Source organism: Diadema antillarum, unplaced genomic scaffold (assembly GCF_040938485.1).
Source record: "Diadema antillarum isolate AM-2024a unplaced genomic scaffold, OU_Dant_1.0 seq00001768_RagTag, whole genome shotgun sequence".
NCBI lineage: Eukaryota > Metazoa > Echinodermata > Echinoidea > Diadematoida > Diadematidae > Diadema > Diadema antillarum.
In genome coordinates, this window is record NW_027272449.1 from 1 (window position 1) to 21,208 (window position 21,208).

Consider the following 21,208-nt stretch of genomic DNA (forward strand, 5'->3'; position numbering starts at 1 on the left):
AGACAAGAAATTTCGCTTGGCATTTTAGTTTCGTGAATCTTGGCGCTCGCGAAATTAAAATGTATGTGAACATTCCTCATTTTACAGTATGTTTACATACAATGTACTCTACCACCAACAGTTCAGTGAACCCAAGCACTAAAAAATCTGAGCCCACTTCTGTCATAATGTCATTCAATGACATAGCTAAATGCACTGCATTAAGCTAGCCTGAGGTAAGGCTTGCCTGACAAAGCCACATACAATGCATGCAGGGCGAGTTCTGATGACAGGGATGGAATCAAGAAGTATTTGAGAGATTTGAACAGATTAAGTTTAAACCTGCCCTCTGGCATGCAGTGATGATCACGTAAGCAATACCACACAACTGGCTGAAGAATCTACAGCCCAGTTCACACTCACCTAAAATCAACGGTTTTCAAAACTTGATTTTTGTGTGGAAATGAAAAGAAAATAATTGAACTCTCATGATACACATCACAATGAAAAAAATAAAATAGATCCATCTTGATTTTTCTTTTAAACCCTCACCATAATTTGTCTCATAATATTAAATATCAACAAAATGCAAAAAAAAAAAAAAAACCAAACAAACAAAAAACAACTTGAATTTTTCTATCCCACAATGCAATTCACCACACTGGGTTAGGCTCCAGTTATTGATCAGGCATACACACTTCACTTGCAGCAGACTGACCTTTTTTTCTTTTTTGCCATGTTAAAACAGTGGCAAATAAGATCCATTTGTTTTTTTAAACACAATCTAAGACTCAATACAGCTTGTGGGTGAATGGGCAATATTTGCCATTTGACTGTAGGTTAACAATCAACCATAACTCATCAGACTATCCCCCCTCCCCCCTTCCCCCCTCCCCCCCCCCCCCCCCCCCAGGTCCTGGGCATACAGGTACAGTAAACATTGATGAGGTGAGCAACGCTGGTCAAAAGCCTTATACTCCATACCCCATCCTCATTCCCCCATTCCCCCCCCCCCTCATCCCTCCAGGCCTTGCTAGACTTTCACCTATGATCTCAATGCCACAATAATATATCTTATATGCCCATATATTCCAGTTTACTGCCCTATTCAAATCTTTATGCATAATTCCTTCACAAAGGCTACCTGAGCCAACCTCCACATTCACCCAGAGGCTCGTCTGAACAAGGAACAATCAACATGGACAGAACGAACTCCGACTACAGGAATGGATGTGAAAGAAGCGGGGTGTATAAATATCTCACGGTCACTGGGGGTCAGAAACATAACATCTTGGGCTATAAAGACATGACAAACATCGGCAAAACAGCTCCAGTGAGTGGATCACCTTCTTTTTACAGTGGAGAAAAACATGCAAATGTATTTTTAGTCACATTTATGTGCATTGCATACTTCAGAATTCCTCGAGAATGCGTCACAACTCTCTACAGCACAGGTATGCCACACAGAGGAAAAAAAAAATATCATCATCTGCTTTCCCGTTGCCCACGGCGACATACCACCGAGAATCCGGCTGTGATGGTAATGGACATGGTTAAGGCTAAATTGACCACAAGAATGTGGGTATCAATGCCTGAAGAAATGTTGCATTGGCCTAATGGACAAATTGCTTGCTGCAATCTTTATCATTAAAAGAGAGATCAACAGATATCTCACGGTTCGACTAAGAGTACACATTTTATGAGGCAAACTGGACAATTTGTGGCGTCATATGAGATAACTGAAACAATTTATTTAGTATTCACTCAATGGCATTGAATCCTTCTGACATAATTAGGCAAAGGTGAAACCATTTACACATAGGGATGGTAAAGTTTCAGGAATAAGGGTGGGAAATGGCAAGACATTCTTATACATCTGACAGAAGATGAGGCATTTTCCCCTGCAAAACATTAGTCTTGGTAATTCAATATGCTCAGCTCCCTCATTGACATCAGATCATGCAACTGGTAGGGGATACAACATTAATCCTGGGGGGATTTTATCAACAGCACATGCAATCATGACAAACGACATCATTGAGTTCGAATTGTAATAATATTAAGCTCTAAGAATTGTCTAAAACAAACAAGGAACAGTTATTGACTATCGAAGCAATAAACTTTTGAAGCACTATCGTCAGTTATACCAGCAGTGACTACGGAGAGTGCCACGCACTAGCAGTGCACTGTGATTGGCTGAAATTAGCAGGTCATGTGACTTCATCAATACAGGAAAAAAAAAAAACAGGGAGTATTACCACTTGCTATCTCTAACATCACACAACTGTCATTGAGGTGTTGAGAGAATTTCTGATGGAAAGCTACTAAAGAGTTGTTTTTTTTTTTCTTCAATCCTTTAGGACAGATGTTTTCATTATTTAGTGAGTGCACTCAGTATAGGTACTTAACAAAAGTTAAGCTTTAAAAACTTTTTGACAAAATAGACCAATTTATACAGGTATACTAGGATTAAGGACATATTCATTTATAGGATTTACAATGAAAAACATAGAAGCGGTATCAGGAAAAATAAATCGAAGCAATAGCTTGCTGGACTATAGCCGAGTTTGTTTGTTTATCTGATCCAGCCGCCACTCGACAATGACTTCAAATTTCATAAATGAGGTAATTTAATGAGCTTTCCGGAAACTATTTGTGCACGCAAGCTGATTGTTGTAAATAGTTTAGTGCTAGCTACATCTCATTATTCACAGTAATTATCTGGTCATCATTAGTACCGTGCATCGCACCGCTTGTTAGATTTGCTGGAGTTAAATGGGAGATTAGGGAATAGCATTAGAGTGGGTGTAAGGGGTCTTTCGTGAGTGCGGCAATTATTCTACTGTACAGAAACTCTTTAATTTACTGCTCTAAAAACAACTTAGTCATTAGGGTACAAATTATCTTGTTTGTTTGTTTCATTTTTTCATTATGGCATCACAAGGCATTGTCCTCTTTTATTAGGACTATTCACAATAAATGAAATTTATTGCATTGAAGAAATCTCATCATAAATCTGCCTTGACCAAACACAAGAATAATTTGATTTTGGTAAGAATTTATAAAATCTTATATTCCTTCTTATAATAGAAGAAAACATCTTTTTCTTTTCTTTTCTTTTTTTTGGCCAAAATCTATCAAAGTTGTAAGTGCAAAAAATCTTTCTTTTGATTATGGTTGCTTTACTATTTCCGACTATCACATGACACTGGTAATTTCATACACAGCTACAAAGGAGTAGTCATGTCTTAACCAATCACAACAGTGCAGAGAGGGCTCATTCACACAGCAAGGCGTTGAGCGGCAACCCAGAATGAAAAACATGATGAACCTTTTGCAGAGCTATAGGACAAACAGCACAAAAAGGTTGGAAATTTACATCCGACAAATTTGGAAGGGCACTGAGAGATTTATTACTGGTGCTAGTGCAACTCATTTCAGTTTTGGGGGCAGCATTACTTCACTACACTGATGAGAGTACCAAATACCGGACTCATAAGCTGCTTTTTAATCTCTTTTTGTGCCGAAATGAAACAGTTGGTCACTGATTGTATGGTCAACTGTTCCTCTGCCTCATCATCAAGGTCACAAAATAACCAGTGCTGACATAGTACAAGGTAGCAGGTAAGCGGGTAAGGTTCAAAAAATCTCATGATCAATAGCTCTGGGTGCCTCATAGCCGTGTATTTACTAGACTACTGGTGAGAATGGTTGCGGTGTGAACGAGCCCCTTGGACTAGTGCTGAGTTTTACGGCACCTTCGGAGTAGTCACTGCTGGTCTGCGAAGAGTCCACCGAGAAGCTGGATTCTGACTCACTGGAACAATCCTCGCCGCTGTAGCCCTCGTCGCAAACGCACGCACACAGTGCGTCGATGTCCCGCGTGCCGTGGGTGCCACAGTCCAGCTGGCAGTCCTCGGGAGGTGGGGTCCAGTCGGTGGGAAGTACCTCACTGCAAATGGGTCCCCCAAATCCTGGGTGGCAAACACATGTGCACCTGTAGATGTAGAATGAGAAAGAGAGATAGTCAATCCCAGATTCACTTTCACTCTGAAACTTTGATTAGTCAGAAATCAATTAACCCATTGAGAACGAATCCCACGTATATTCAGGCAGGTGTCTATGGGAAATGCGTGTTGTAGCAAAATCAGCCTGTCCTCAATGGGTTAACAGCAAATTCATCGATTGATTGGTCGATCTCTCATGAATGAATTCCTGCTCAAATAAATCAATGAAAACCAAATCATACTTCTGACTTGGGAGAGAGGTTAAAACTTTCCAGCTTCGTGCATCCCAACATCAACCTTGGGGCTGGTTCCTAGACAAAAGGCAGAGTGGTACAGGGTTACCTTTATATAGCGTACACATCACAACATACATAAAGACATGTATGCATTTCAATCCCTTCTTATTTAATATCTCATTTGCTGGGACTGATGTAATGTACCAATATTCATCTTTGCAGAAGATTGGACAATGCTTAAAATTTTCACCATGCTCTCTCTGTAACGTAAAAGTAGATGAATGAATAGGCAAATGAATGAATTAATACTGCCTTTTATGAGATGAGATGAGATGATAGAAACACAACTCATTTCATCATAACCCACTTTTCTTTCACTTTTCAATTTCTTATCACCATTTACATCTTTTTCTGACGCTCCATCCAACTCTCCATTAACCACCCACCCTCTCCTACCCTCTTTTTCCACTCATATCCATCATTATACCATCTTTTTCTGCCACTGTTATCCTACCGCAGTGTTTGTGCTCGCTCTGAACATCTCCCCCAAGTAATTGCTAATTCTGATCAGATAATCTGGGCAGCGACATTAAAACCATCCTTTTCATTAGCCGATAATGAACCGGCAAATATGCGCCCAATTTCCCCTTCGGCTCCGCCAACGACAGCGCCGCGGCAGTTGCGCAAACACGCGGTGCTAACTTCATATCTGGTCCTGACGGTGATTTCGATATTTGCACAAACAAGGCAAATTTGACTGCCGCAAACGGAGAGGAAAAATTGATTACATTTGCGTTTGTTACATCAGTTAAGCAATCAAACTCCAAATTGATTCTGCAATTGTGATGCAGACGGATCTAGCAGGAATAATTTGCGTCCATCTGCTCAGCTTCATAAAAGGAGGGTAATCCTAAATGTTTTGTTTATTCCTTATGCAACATTCAGCAGCTATGCAACAAAGTTATCAATTAACATTAAGCCTGTCATTATTTACCCAAGACAGCACAGGCCTATAATTCTATGACTCTGACAATTATATATACAAAAAAAATACTGAATTATTCTTCTCATCAGTAGAAAGGGAAAAAAAAATCATCTTTCATCATATTTTCAGTAAGAGCTTCATTTCACTATGCATGTATCAAATTAGTGCATTTTCATTAATCTGTATGTTTGTTTGCTTTACTTTGTTTTGTTTTGTTTGTTTGTTTGTTTGTTTGTTTGTTTGTTTGTTTGTTTGTTGGGTTCTTTTTTTTTGGGGGGGGGGAGGGTTACAGTTGTCTAGTTTGGGATCCTCCTGGGTAAAGAAACAATGACTACTTATTCTTTACAGAGTGCTGTCGTGAACATAGAGCATTACAGGCATGACAATAGTTATAGACATGAAGGTACAGTGTATGCACAAGCAATTTTGCTTGATACAATGAGCATATCTTGAGTGTGTGTGTGTGTGTGTGTGTGTGTGTATGTATGTGTATGTATGTGTGTGTGTATATATATATATATATATATATATATCCGTATATATATAAATTGCGCATATGTACAGTACCTGTTGTTGACTTTGATCGAGGATCTCTCTACTGAGAGGCAATGAAAAAAAAAAGAATTCGGTCTATTGAATGCAATTAAAGATGACATGGTGAAGTAGAAAGGCCCTTGGAGCAAGTCCAGAAAGCCCTATTAAACAAAAAACTGATTGACAGAGGTAACTCTAAAAAAAAAATGTCCCCATTCCTAGCGTGGTTGAGTGCATGTTCCAAGGTCCACTTCCCAACACTTCACATCCCATATAGCAGCTGTCACGCTCTCTTCAACAACTGCCTCGGAAATCCTGAATTCCGCGCAGGCAAAGTATGCCACAAATGCACTTTTGTTCAATGATATTTGTATTTAAAGACAAACTACACCTGATGACATCTGAATGCATCTAAAGATCCCAAATGTATGGGCCTTCTAAATAAAGACCAAGTTTGTCACTGATATAATGTAGGCCCCATACAACATGGAGCAGATGTACAAAGTATCTGTGCATCTGTAGACTGATCTCAATTCAACAGAGGAGAGAGAAATGATTTTAATTATAAAACCTGCCTATGATATAAAGTCTGGCAGTTCAAGCAGCCTTTGGATGACCATGGTAAGCCGAGAGAACATTGTAAACAATTGCTACATTGATCCCTGTGAATGGTGTACATCTCTGAGGACCATGGTTACTCATTAAATCCAACTCCACGATGGTGAGGTATCATATCTGTTTGGTCAAGATGTTCAGCATAGTTTCAGAAGTATCTAAGAGTAAACAGAACTGGCTGTGGTCAAATGGCAACCGAAAATATCACTTGTTATGTGAAAGCAATGCACAGAGCTACCAAAGAAAGAAAGAAAAAAAAATGTAATGGAGCTTACCTTTTTGTTTTTCTGGAGGTGCACACAGTCAGTTATCAATTATTGTATCACTGCATCACATGTATTGTTTTTTTTTTTCTTCTTCTCCTTGTTACTGTTATTTTGGTTTTGCATTGTCGTAATGTTATTGTGTTTTCAATTTTTCTTGAATAAATAGCACCAGTGCGCTTAGAAACACCCGTATAAAGCGTCATATAAATGCAATTATTATTATTATCATTATTATTACTATTATTATTATAATTATCATTATTATTATTATTATTATCATTATTATCATTATCATTATCATTATCATTATCATCATTATCATCATCATTATCATCATCATCATCATCATCATTATTATTAACTTACTCATTTTCATCTAGCACGCCGTTGGACCCACAATCTAGTGCGCACAGTGACGGCGATGACATGGAGGTAGGCGACGTCGTCGTGAAGTCAGCCACGTCGCACAGTTCACCGCTGTAGCCTTCGTCGCACACACACTTGCACTTTCTCGCGTGCTGCACACCATGCTGGCAGCTAATGGCACATATGCCTGTGTGATGGAAAGACAGCAAAAAACGAATATCAATGAAGTATCAAGGGTCAGGTTTTAAAAGCCTTTAGCACAGAGAGGTTTCTTGTAGAGTTAACCTCTACTCGATGAAGAGAAAAATACATTTGACACCGTTACTAGAATTAAGGTGCTGGGTAGGGTGATAGCGGGCTAAGCAGCAGACAAACTTTTACACTGAGTCCACACCATAAATACACACACACATACACACTTCAATAATACTTATTCAATTTCATTTAACACATGATTATCCCATTAATCATAAGCACTCACTTTAATGTATACAACAGGCAAATTACAATTTTAATACAATCATAAATCTGAAAACAAATTTATATTCCTCATGATATAGGAATTATTCCAAAGGAATAAAACCAGCAATCTAAATATAGCCTTTTCTTCCCCGTCAAACTCCCCCACACACATACACACAACACACACACACACACACACACACACACACCACACACACGCAGCCACTACAGTTCAGATGAATTTCACAGGGGTGGCTGAGCTGTAAAGGTGACAAAAGCATCAAATGTAATGTCATAGAGATTATTCAAATGTAAGAAAACAAAAATAAAGTGTTAACTCGTCTCCTGTAGATGTGGATGGAGCATGAGGGCACAGACCAAAGAGGCACATATCCAAATTAGAGATATTAAACTCAAAGTGAAAACCTGGGGTCATGCACAGTCTAGCAATTCAAAGCGTTTCATTCCGCAGCTGAGTGATTTTTTTCGCATGTGAACGGTGGTAAATGAATTTGATATTTGCTATTGATGCAAAGACTGATAACTCTCTGTGTTAACGTGGCTACATTTAGAGTTGTGTACATGATTGACAGATCACAGGGTTTTTGACACAACTGTTGAATGAAATGTTCAAAACAGCAAGTGGTTAGGGAGAAGACTTGTTACAGAGTCAGACGCACACTAACTATGCATCTAGAATTACGCATTTTAGAAATGTAATTATGAAACAAGTTCCTTGCAAGTCTGAGACCCTTCTACATGTTAGAACTCCTCCCTATACATTATGTAGTGTACACTCTGGTGTTGCAGGGGTGAAATTACAAACATGTTATTGCACTCTTGGTGATGCCACATTGGGGTTGAGCAAATGTCAGGGCGGCGTGACGTTTTAGGGCAGCAGCCTTTCACGAGAAAGAGGAGAGCACTTCAACCGAAATGTTTTCGCCCCAAACATGGATGGCAATTTGGCTGGTTTATCTATGCTCCTCCAAATCTCCACTTAGCAACGAGTGAAAGTTTAGAGGATGCTGATTTTGTGCCAATTTGCCTTTTGATTGGGGGGGGGGGGGGGGCGGGCGGCAAGAATGAGAGAGAGAGAGGGAGAGAGTGGTATATAGTACACTGGATTTTGGAAAGTTGTGGTTGCTGTAGGAATTAAGAACAAGCCACAAGTGATAGGAGACTGAACTTGAGGCTGCTGTGACACTTTAAAAGCACATCTGTTGATGGATGACCATAATCGGCGGCATGGTTAGAATAGTGGCAAAGCGCTCGATGTACGAGAAATTTTCACATGGAACCCGCGGGAGGTTTTCTCTTCCCCCCCAAAGGGCGGCGCCATTATGCAAAGAGGTTGATGTATGCTAAAAAGTTGCATTTATGATGGCCCCTAACCCAATGACCTACTTTCCTGCACAATTGCTGGAAGAGGATGTTGAAACTCTCGGAATTGAACAAACGCTATGTAACACTTTGTCATTCGCTAACTGTCCAACTTCATGGTATCAGTCGTTTATCTTCTCAGTCATTTTAGTGATACAGCGGCCCATCTATCTTGCATTCTCCGTTCATTCATAGCATCACCCCAGCTCACTCTCTCTCTCCATCCCAATCTCTCCGTCTCCCTACTTCATCATGCAGTGTCTGCTACTACGCAACATCTTTTCACATCCCCATTCAAGCCCTTGCTCAAAACTTATCAAACATTCTTGCGTTACCGGTATTACAAAACGTTAAAAGTGTTGAAAGTCTTCAGGTACAACATTGTATGCTTAGAGTCTCTCTCACAGCTACGGGGAATGGTCATAATCCATCATACCAGTCCTGCTGATGATGCATGAGGGCGGGCTCATTTTTAAGGTTACCCAAAGGATCATATTCCTTGCATCCTAATCATGAAATTGTATATCTACACTGCACCACAATGCTTCTCTGGAAGAGATAAATCATGTCTTGAGTGTTACTGTTGGGTCAAAGGAGTGATCACACATTTCATAATCCCTCCACCACTTCTCTCTGTATTATCTCTAGCAGAGCTTCACACTTTTTTTCTTGTGGCATGAAAAAGAATGGTAGTGACCTGAAACAAAAAAAAAAACAAAAAACATATCAATCCATTTTGTCTTCAGCTTGTGTTTAGGCTTGCATTTGAACTACATTATATACCAGTATATAACCAGTTTTTTATCCTTGTATTTCATTTTGAATCAGGGTTAAAATGCCGGCCTCATATACTTCAACAAATCATTATCAAATTATCAATACATCTTGTTACCACCGCACTTACATGATCATCTTGAAGATTAATGTATCAATGATTGATATGAATTTGATACAAATACTGATTTTTCAAATAGCTATCATTTGGACTGGGAATAAAACTACCACAAAGCTATGTGAAAAAAATATTTTATGCACATAAGATGGGAGAACATCGTTCCAGGGAAATTAACCCCAAACATAATTATGTGGATTCAGTGAACACAGAAATATTAGTTTAACACACACAGAAAGTTTGAGGAAAATGGGACAATCCATTCAAAACTTAGGATTTTTTTTTTTTTTTTTAGAATAGATGCATTTTTACCTCTCAGGAGTATAAGCTGCTTTAATCTTTGTAAGCTCAGATCATCCTTTCTTACTCATTTCATTTCATACACTGAAATACCCAGTCACTATTGCATGCACATCGATTGCCCTGTGGCACCAAATATTCGATACCACATATAAAAAACACTGTTTCCCCCGACAGATGCAACTCTTGTCTGAAGCGTGTCGAAATGTGTGTGCTTTACAATATTCAAAGGGGAAGAAAGAAGTCGAGGGCTTGGCAGAGAATCGAGCAAGAAGAGAGAACGGCTGAGCAAAATACAAAGAGGAGGAGAAATAAGCCACTTTAGGGAAAAACAAATGCTAAAAAAGAAACAAGGACACTTGAAAGACAAAGTGTTTATTGGCGAGACAGTCTCGGCTCTTACATGTCTTCTTGTAGCTGTTTTTTGTCTCCTTGAAATAACGTTCACTTGGTGTTCTCTCTTACTGTCAAGGCAACCGGACACCAATGACGGCGGCGAGAAGAAGAAATGGTTGATGAAATCTAAAACGGCAAAGATTTCTCCCCATCTACGTTTCTCTCGTTGTCCATCAGAATGTTATTTTCTTGGTAGAGAAAGCTGGAAGACTTACAAAGTACAAGGAGGAGACCGTAGAGAACAAATATGACATTTATTTCCACAAATTACCACCCCCCCCCCACCTCCCATCCAGCAGACGATAACATCACACCGATATTTGTTCAGCTGCGAGCAGAAGCACTACAGCCAATTTCAACTGGCACAGCAGCCTTCTATGATCTCGATATCTGCTCATTTCAAAGCTGTCACATACGTTGCAGATTATATTATGCGCATGACACGCCGTCCGCACGGTCTCGCACTTTTTCCCCCATCAACTTCTGTCGGATGTTTCAAAAAGTCGCGAGAGTACAGCAAACTGAGATTGCGCATCTTGGCATAATGTAGGGATACCTGCATACGTGGAATGGGGAAAAACAAATTGGACAATATAAGATGTACCCTACAGCCTAAGATGAGTATACAGACGTATAACGGAATGAATGATTTCAGCAATACCATCAAAAATGGTTCGAGTCTTTTTTGTCAGACAAAGCAAACACAAATCGAAGTGATTAGTAGCAATTATATTTCAAGTCGTCAACAAAGCTAATACGCTGTTAATCAATCACTACCTACGGAAAGAAAACAGTTTATCACATGCCTCATTGAACATTAATGTGTCACTGGGGTAATATTACCCCATGATCACAGGAAATGGACACATGAAATGGATTTCCTTCCACTTGATGATGAAAGGACATCATTTGTACATACACTGTGTCCCTCGTGACACTATCTGAGACGTCTTTCGGAAAAAACGATCAATGGCGTGTTCCTATAACACACTATCGTGCCGGAAATGACAGAACTCTCAGGAAAAAATTGCATTTCTACATCAATTTAACCGCCCTAAATCGTCCTTGCTCGTGGCCAAATCTCTATTCCCACTTGTCACCCTGAGCGATAGACTGGTAAACATGGGAGGGCACGTTGGGCAAACACGAGGTACCGTCTGGCTCCGGGGCAACTCGTCGAAGAAATTAGGGGGCTGAGAACACTGGAGACGAGCATCGGGGGAGAGAGTGAGGAGAAATGAAATTGGTATTAATACAACGGAGAAGAACGACACTGAAGGAAGCAATATTGAGCATACAGAGATTAGCGGAGGAGTTCTAATCACAGCAAGGAATCAGAATTGCTCTACAATGCCCCCTCAACTTTTCGGCGTAGACCAAAAATTCCAGTCTTCATCGTACTCAAACTGAATATTCCGTGGAGCACGCAAGGATGGATGCATTTTCTTCGAACCGACAGGAGACATGGGTGAGAATACCAACACTCCTAATCATACCCAGCTGATACGTGATTCATGACCAAAATAATTTGGGAAAACTGATGCATTTAGCAATTAAGCCATTCCACTCTATTATCTCACAGCAAGATAATGTCATTCCATGACTCACTTCTAGCAGAGATTCCCTAAAAATAATTGCACACTCTAAGTGTCCCAGAAATTTAAAAAAAAGGTAAACAGACACATTGCATACCTTTCCATAAATGCACTGACATTATACAGATGTTATATAATATAAGTTATATATATATATATATTATAACAATATATTTATAACTTATATTATGTTGCTATTTATTTCCTAGATGTCATTTTAACAGTACTTCTTCCTGACTATGTATTGCTTTCCACTGACTGGGTGCCCCCGCGAGGATGTGTTTATTCATTCCCACGGTATTTTAACGCCAGTCCTAGGGAGAACCATTGTCAATATGGTCTGCACACTCTATGAGTTTGTGCAGGCTCCTCGGAGTCTGCCGACATCCTCGCAGTAAGCTGACGATTCCAAATGTATCCCAAACCCGTCCAATTCTTGCCCCCCTGCAAAAAGTTCTGCGATCTTCATAGAGGGGACTGCTGTGCTATTGAAGACTTTTGTTCGTCTGTTATTACTTTGCAAACACATGCCAACGAAATATTTGTAGCATGGCTATGATTTCTGTGATTGTGAATAGAAAACCAAGGAATAGTTTGTGGCATTTACAGCATTTATCACGTACATCAATTCTGTGCATAACCTTCCTCTGTTTTTTTGTGTCATAATGATATGCATCATGCACATGCTTATTAGGTCTAAATTACCAGTCCACTGTATTGACAACAGTACAGCATTGGTTTAACATATGCATGTCTGTTTATTCGTCAAGAGTACCAGCATGAAGAGATGCAATTAAACATGCACTGGATCTCAATTTGAACATCTTCAAACTTTTCATGGCTCTGTTTAAAATTTGAGGCCCCGCCAGCACAGTTTTGGCAGTCGAACTCTTTTCATAATTTCAAACAGGCTAAAATTGCATTCTAGTGGCTAGAAAAAAAAAGACACATGTTCATCTCTCAGTTTGAGCATACAGCATCCATGTTTGCATCTTAAATCAATTCTAAAATGTTCTTAAGTGGACTTTAAATAGACAAGGATGTAAAATTAAAAAGAAAATCTCTCAAGCAATAGTGCATTTGTTCATGTTCACAGTACATTCAAGGCCACCTTTAACGATGAGACTGGGATACTTGCCTTTACATCCTTAACTCCTTGCCACTTACCACAGGGAGTTTCACTTTCCATGCTTAATTACACCCTATCATATAAGGAGGTTTTATCACCATATTTCGATGGAAGCTTTATAAATAACATGTAACACATTAAATACAGATTGTTAAACTTGCTATGGTGCCACATACAAGATGAGAGCTGACTTGGTCTTAATTCATCTTGTTGCCTTCGTCAGGACAAGAAGTTTCTTTTGGCCCTTTTGAACGTATTAAACAAACAAGTACCGTAAAGTTCCGTGTATAAGACGCACTATTTTTTCGTCGGAAAACGTTGAAAATCGGGGGTGCGTCGTATACACAGGTACAGTCGAATCACGGAAAAAAATCCGTCATGTACACCCAATTTTATAAGGCCAACTTGGGGCCATGTATGCCCATCGACGTTTGGAAGGTAAGCAATCACTAAAACTTACGGATAAGAGCGATCTTTCAATCTGGACACACACAAAAGCTGCAAATACGAGATAAACTTACATCGGCCTTGTGCAGTAACGATGTATCAATCTGGCCATAGACAACAGCTGTAACACTAACAGCACTGCTGTACATGCTACCGATGTCAGTCTACCAAGCTACCAACAGCCAACCTAGTAGCTGGAATACGCGATGTACAGGTATCATTACTAAATTACCGATACCGTAAAACTTATCAATGTACTAGTATCGATATGGCCATAGACAAAAGCTGTAAAATACGGAGTAGGATCGACACTATGTCACCGTAAATATGAACGATGTGTGAAGCATGCATGCATATCCATGTCGTTCGTTTGCTCTTCATTTCACGAGTGCAAGGCCAGCTAGGCCGGATAGCATAGCTACACTGTAGCTAGCATGCAAGCCTTTGGCAAAGGCAGCAGCTGCAGAGAGGCTTTTGCAATGGACTCGCGTGCACACAGCGATCGGATCGAAGCGCGCTTGCCCGTTGCGCGCTGTGTGTGCAAGTCCATTGCTCTCTGTGTGCGTGTGCTGAAATTATAGCGAGCTGCCTTTTGCAAAAGGCTAGCACTGTGCATACAGGCATGGTACAAGAGACACACATGTTACTGGTAACAGTGCATGAGTGTAATTACCGTACGCACCGTACGTCTTGCCGTATGATCCCTCTGCTACACTTGTTGATGTTTTTCTTATTTTTCGTAATGAACCTTCCAGTCTGACATGCGTCAATATGCGAGACACCCTCTGCTATGTATGACAGCAAAGATCGTACTGTACACTCATGAGTACGATATGCATGACACATGTACCACGATTGAAAGGCGAAACAATAGCAAGTGAGTACCGAGACAAGTCTCGCATTTTGCGTCTTCCATATTGTGTTGATGTCCGATGAATAAAGTTAAAAGAAAATATAAAAGGAAACGAAAAATAGAGCAAATACATGCTGCATTCTAGGGAAATTTTGAGCTGAAATAATATGTATGACACACGCAATATTTGCGTGGACATTTTCTTGTTCTGTGTTTTTTTTTTTTTTTTAGGTCCGAAATTAGGGGTGCGTCTTATACACGGGTGCGTCCTATACACGGAACTTTACGGTAACCTTCTCGCTTTCTCGCTTCATCCCAAACAAGGCAGCGATTCATCTTTATACCTTCGAACAAGGCACCTTGACACCAACCACATTTAGTATTTTTCTACTGGGCACCTACTAGTACCTTGCATTACTGCAAATTTTGTCACCTATTTCACCTTGTAGTTAAAGGCACACAGACCCGGTGGTTTAGTCGAATGCACACGTGGGCGCACGGCGGAAGTTTCCTACAGAGACCTATGCTATCGACTCCTCTTTAGCACTTACGCTATGACCCATTTCCACGAGTCCGAAAAAGTCTGATCCACTGTAGTCAGTGGTCCGATGACAGTTCCTCTCACGATTCAGCCGAGGGGGATGACAGCTTTAGTAAACTTCTTTTGTGACGTCATACTAAGAAGCACATAAGCACTCACCCTGGCATTACTACAGACTGCGTGATGCGCAGGCAAGACAACGAAGGCAACACTACTTAGCAACACCTACGCACTTTACTCTTGATGACACTAGCTCAACTTTGGCAATCTTCGTATCAATGCTAACGGTGATCGGCACTATCATCCAACAGCACCCCTGCAACTACCGGGTCTATGCGACTTTAGCTACTTCCCAAACTGATTCTAGTGAGCAAAATTAAATGTGGTAGAATGCAGGTAAAGCACGGAAACTTGCAAAATGCTGTGAACCAGGAAGTTACCTACTGTAGTGTAAGGTTACAGACCGGGGGGTGGCACCCAATCAATTGAATAATGCATGGAATCTTTCGGTAAGAATTCAAGACTTCTGGCGCACAGCAAATTTCGGTACCCGGCTGCTCTGTTTCTTGGGAAAATAGTCCCTCGCATTACCTTGCATCGACCGCGTAAAGAGGTGGAGTACCGATCATCTCGTATCACCCACTAGCCGATACATTTCTACTAAGGAAAAATTCCAGGTGTTACCTCACACCACCTCACATTACCTCATATCTTTATCGTTCAGTAGAAATACACTCTATATGTTCTCTCCATCTTACACAATGTGCTTTGGCAAGCTTTAACTAATGGCCTTCTTGCTGCATCTTTAAGCTTCCCTACACTGCGCTGTTTTTTTCGCAGTCATCTACCGGAGGGTAGCTCTTCCTACACACGGATGCTTTAAGTGGTGTCTTGTTTGTGTGGAAAGCAGTACGTGTTCCTCATGAGAGCTTGTGTCAATTCCTGCAGGGAGGAAGGAGAACGGGTGTTTGAAACTGCCTTTTCATACCATGACATTGCTTGCTTTTGCCCGATCGTATCCCCAAGATTCAAACCTCCCTCTTAGTAGCCAGCACACACTCCCTTCCTCAGCAATTCGCCTCTCCCTTTCCAGATCTCTCTTTCTTCTCTCTTTCTTCTTGGTGAGACTGTCTTTCACACTCTTCATTCACCTCTTCCATTTAAGTCTTTCCTTCCCTCCCCTTACCCCCTCATTCCAACTCTCCCCCTTTACCCGAGGCATACACAAACCGTCAATGCCGTCCTAACAAGCTGTGTATGTTTCCTTCTATTTTTAGCCCCATATGCGCCTTCCACTGCCATTTCATCACACGTACATGTTCACGTATGTACGGCACAGCCATGGAAGTGCTACAAACTTTTTGCTAGCCCCATTGGGATTTTGTTTCATCATCTACTGTCTGCCACTTTCCCCCTGCCTCAACTTAATCTGCCGAAAAGAGACAGTCGTGATTTCTGCCTCCTTTCGTCTATTTTCCCCCTGCTCATTATAAAATGATCTGTATCCATGCTCTTCCATCTTTGCCCTAACCCCCCCCCCCACAAAGTATCCTGTATCTGCAGAAGGGGTTCAGTCTTTCTGAATTCTTCCCCCCCCCCCCCCCCCCCCCCCGGCATAATGTCTGGAGGGAGGGCTCCCAGAACGTGACTTGGCATGTACGGTATCAAGGATCTGCTTTAATGAGTGGGGGTGTTATACTATGTCAGATACATGTATCTTGTGTTAAATGTCAAATGGACGAGTACCTTGAATTGTCCTTTCCAGAAAAATGCAAATTTGTGAGAGTGGCATGAATGTATCTAACCCTATGATCCTGAACACAAGAAACAAGCAGACATACAAACGAACAATGAGAAGGATAATTAGCCTCCATAGCCTCACATTACATGACACATGCACGTGATATTACATGCGCACCAATGGTAAACCGAGAGAGTTGGAATCCGTATGTCTTCTTCTTATGCTCCAACAAGAACGACACTATCGATAAACACAGATCATCTCAATAAATAACCTTAGGCCTTTATTATATGTTCTGTTCATAATTCAATTCTACACACAGGTAAATTTTATGGTATGCAATTTTCAGACTACATACTGTTTTCTACCTAGGTCTATCTCTTCTTAAAACTATGCAATTGAGAAATAAATATCATCTCACAAAAATTCATAACAATCTAATTCTAGTGATGGCAGCTCAATTCATCAAATTGCTTGTTCAGGAATTCAGGGACTTCAGTAGAAATCCTACTTGGAAACACTTTTTTCTATAAGCAACAATTACTAAATTAAGTCGTGACGTGAATAATGTTCATTACTAGCACCATTGAGGTTCGGCCGATTGATTTTGGTTCATTTTCCGTGGATTAGGAGCAGGAAATTAATGGAATTGGGATAAAATTAGGCGAGACTAGGCGCCAGTATCCAGGCATCCAACTCAACTGTTGATGCCCTGGTGATGCCCTCGGCTTCCCCAGGGTAACATCAGTAGGGCTCCCTGTTGGCAGGTCTTTGTGTAATGTTACGAAAACACAACATAAATCTGTTACAAAAATATATCATACTATCTGTACCCATATATCAAGTAGAAATAGAATGAAATAAAATGATACACAACAAAATAAACATAACAAAAGTTGATGGCAGCATATAACCCCGTCTGGAAACTGCTGAGGTGCTTAATTGAACAGACAGGGATTTCCTTTGCCATGAGTTGATAATCACTTTGGAAATCAAATTTGAACATTGACTATCATTGTCAAAACGGAAAATGAACACAACAAAGAAAAACCACACTCACACACACACACACACACACACAAACCCCAGAAATATGGCATAAGGATGTGGTTAGTACTTTGGACAAAAAGAGTTAAATACATCCCTTATTTCTTTTGTGATTTAAGCCTAACCTCAAGTCCTGACTGTCATCATTATCCCCTTTATGAAAAACAAATCAGTGCCTTCATATGGATTTCTGTATACTAAAGATACATCCAGGAAAGATAGTGCTGGATAGACATTTCACCTGCTATTGTGTTCTTCAAACTTCCACAGGTGTTTCACTGTGATTTATACTGCATCGGACCAAAACAAAGAAAGAGAAAAGTCCAACCTTCCTGATCAGATGTATAGCAAGCAACTATCTGTTTGAAGTAGCTTCTTCATTTAACCTCCTCACTGTCATCACTTGAAAGTCATAATGCATCGTGTATACACATGTTCCTAATATGGCACCAAGACAGTTAATGTTTCATGTGTTTTGAAATTCCATCAGGGAGATGTACACATGACACAAATTACATGTAATTCATTGTTTGTTTGTTTGTTTGTTTGTTTGTTTACAGGCATATAAGAGGCATGGAAATGCAATGAAAAATAGGTTCAGTAGGTCAAAAAAGAAACATGAGGAGTTGACAGGAATGAGGATCACATATGAAATATAAATGTTATGGAATGATCAATGGTTTGAAGGGTATAGCTAAAACCCTACTCAGAGGCTCTGTCAGACAGTAAAGACATCTCAAGATTTTGCTTTACACCACATGTTATCTACCCTCACTTGCTTGGTTGCCAACTGATGTGAAAACAAAAAGAAACAAAAAACCTTCTCACAGTAACATTTATACTTGAAAGATAGTACAGTTCCGAAAGCATTGATACAATTAACCTATCTTCAGGAGGATTAAACAGGATCTGCCCTCAACTCAATACCCAAATTTATCTAATTCATTCTCCGCTTCACTGTGGACCCTGGGAAAAGCGCTAATACCCCCACAGCGTGAAAACACAAAACAGCTTGCTTTTCAAAGCCAATTTGTAGCAATCTCAGCCCATCTATCGGAGGAAGAGAATGGCTGGGAGGACTTTGGCAGCACAGTTCAGTTGATCCATGCTTCAATTAAGGCTTTCATCAAATAATATCCCTGCTGTGCACAGTATTTCTTGCCACACAAACTTAAATTTGCCACTCGTATTGTGAACAATCATTCTCCATAAATCAGATCAGACCAATGAACAAAAATCTAGTCAAAGGAAAACTTGTGCACCAAACCCAACAAATGTGAAGCGCTTTTTTTTCCTCATATCACATGATATTCAGTGCGGACAATTTTACATGTGTGAGACATCTGAAACAAGACTTCTGATGGGAAATGGTTCATCCGCTGTCCCTTTCCTGTACAATTGATACCATCTTACATACACTGTAAGAGTCTCTCGAAACATTGCACTGCATTGCTACCATATGTCACTAGATAATCACACACACACATACAAAAGAGATACATACATACATACATACATACATACATACATACATACATACATACATACATACATACATACATACATACATATATACAATACATACAGGATACCGGTACTTAGATGAGGTCAGGAGACCCACCCAGCCACACCCTTTACCAGCATCTTCCTGCAGTTATTTTTGCCCTTCAGAAAGAAAACTCTCAACCTCCCCCTAATCCTCCCCTCCCCTCTACCTTCATCATTTCCAAATGAAGGAAGTGATTCCTTGTTATGCTGCTTTTGTCCAGATTTTGGAGGTAGTTCTTTAAATCATGTGAAAGGGTGTAAGATTGCCAGTGAGCGAAAGAGATGAAGAGAGAACGAGAGAAAGAGAGAACTTGAAATCAACCACGTTTGGGCGGAGACAATTGCCCCGCATGGCAGACATGCCTCATTTGGCAAATTACCCCTTGATAATCACAGTGCATCCTCTAGCTCGCTTCTTGATCACTTACAGATGAGGAGAGAGAAGGGGAGGAGGAGGGAGCGATGCTGCTAGCATTGTGACTAACCCCCATCTCTTTAAAAAAAGTGTCAAATTCTTGGTGGCGGCGGCGGCAGCAATGTACCCAGATTGGTGAGGGATCACTGGTTAGGTACGTGCAAGCATCTCACCATTCTCCACCAATCAATCCAGTCGGTCCACCCCTGTCTGGGGGGAGCTGTAAAAACCCCGGGCTTTGGAACAAGTGGCCAAGTATCAATATTTCGTAGCCTCCAGGCTGCCGGCTGCAATTAGACAAATGCTGCAGCTACTTTTATTGTTGTGTGACTTTCGTAATCCACATGGCCCTGCTCCTAGAGTCCAGTACTCATGTGCAAACTTATTGAAATACCCAAATTCTAATGGAAGGGGAGGGGGCAAATTTGCCTAATTTTTATTCAACTTACTGACAGGGCATCATTTTTCAGAAATAAGTGCATTATCCCAACATCATTAAAAATTTGCTGGGCAAGGGAAAAGGCAGTTTAAGCACAAAGTTTAAACATTTCAAAGAAAGTTCGTCATCAGGAAAAGCAAAATAAAACCTTTCCAATGATGACTCACGTGTTATATTCTTGAATTTATGATCAATTCAACAACATCCCATACTTCCGTTTTCTTTTCTCTCTCTCTCTTTTTTTATAGCAAAGTTTAATCGCCAACATCTTAGACAGACAAGAACGGAGTTAACTCCTTTTGCGGTCAAACTCTTTATCTGCTGATCACAACTGCTCGAGTGTTAATTCTCACCATTTAATCTCTCGTTTGCCCCTAACCACCCTTCCCATAATCACTTTAATTACAATCAAAGTCTCTCTGCCGGTCTGTCTGTCATCCCTCTGCCCACACGAAATCACATCATATATGGTATACATACACTGCATATTTACTTATATGGATATTATATTTTCCAGCATTACTTTACTTTCACTCGGGGTCAGTCATCCTTCCCTACTTCTCTCTGTGGTTAGTATGTAAGGCTTCCAATTATCTTTCTGTCTTCTACTGTATTTACTTTTAATGACTCTCATTTCCTATTTCAACTTTAAAGAGCACAAATACAATCCATGATTCCTTTCACTTTCCACTTAAGACTTCCACGCTTCATACTTTGAATCATTACTGCAATTAGATATCGAGAGTACTGTTTTGGCTACCAAAGTGTTAAGTTGGATTTTAGTCAATCCCTTCTTTTGTGACTAATAAAAAAAAAATAAAAACAGTGTCAAACTGACAAGTGTCATACCATAACGCAAAGTGATTTTCTCATATCTAAGACTGTTTTCATGTCCAAAATTCTCCATACACCTGAAAAAGTCAATCCTATGCTATGCCTCCATCTCATATATTAATACCACAATATACTTCTTTCTTTTACACTCCAACTCAATGTAATACCGTTAGTAGCTCAAAGAGAGAATAATATGGG

The 21,208-nt window shown here is 40.2% G+C and overlaps 1 protein-coding gene across 1 annotated transcript in view; it reads right to left on the reverse strand.

Annotated features, from left to right (window-relative positions):
* Window positions 1-3,669: 3,669 nt before the first annotated feature.
* LOC139712171 (uncharacterized) overlaps window positions 3,670-21,208 on the reverse strand; it is a gene marked incomplete at its 5' end in the record, with an annotated part of 48,687 nt that continues 31,148 nt past the window's right edge. Inside the window, 2 exons of the mRNA XM_071624010.1 lie at window positions 3,670-3,976; window positions 6,989-7,175. Coding sequence (XP_071480111.1) covers window positions 3,670-3,976; window positions 6,989-7,175 — 494 coding nt within the window. The remainder of the gene's footprint in view (window positions 3,977-6,988; window positions 7,176-21,208) is intronic.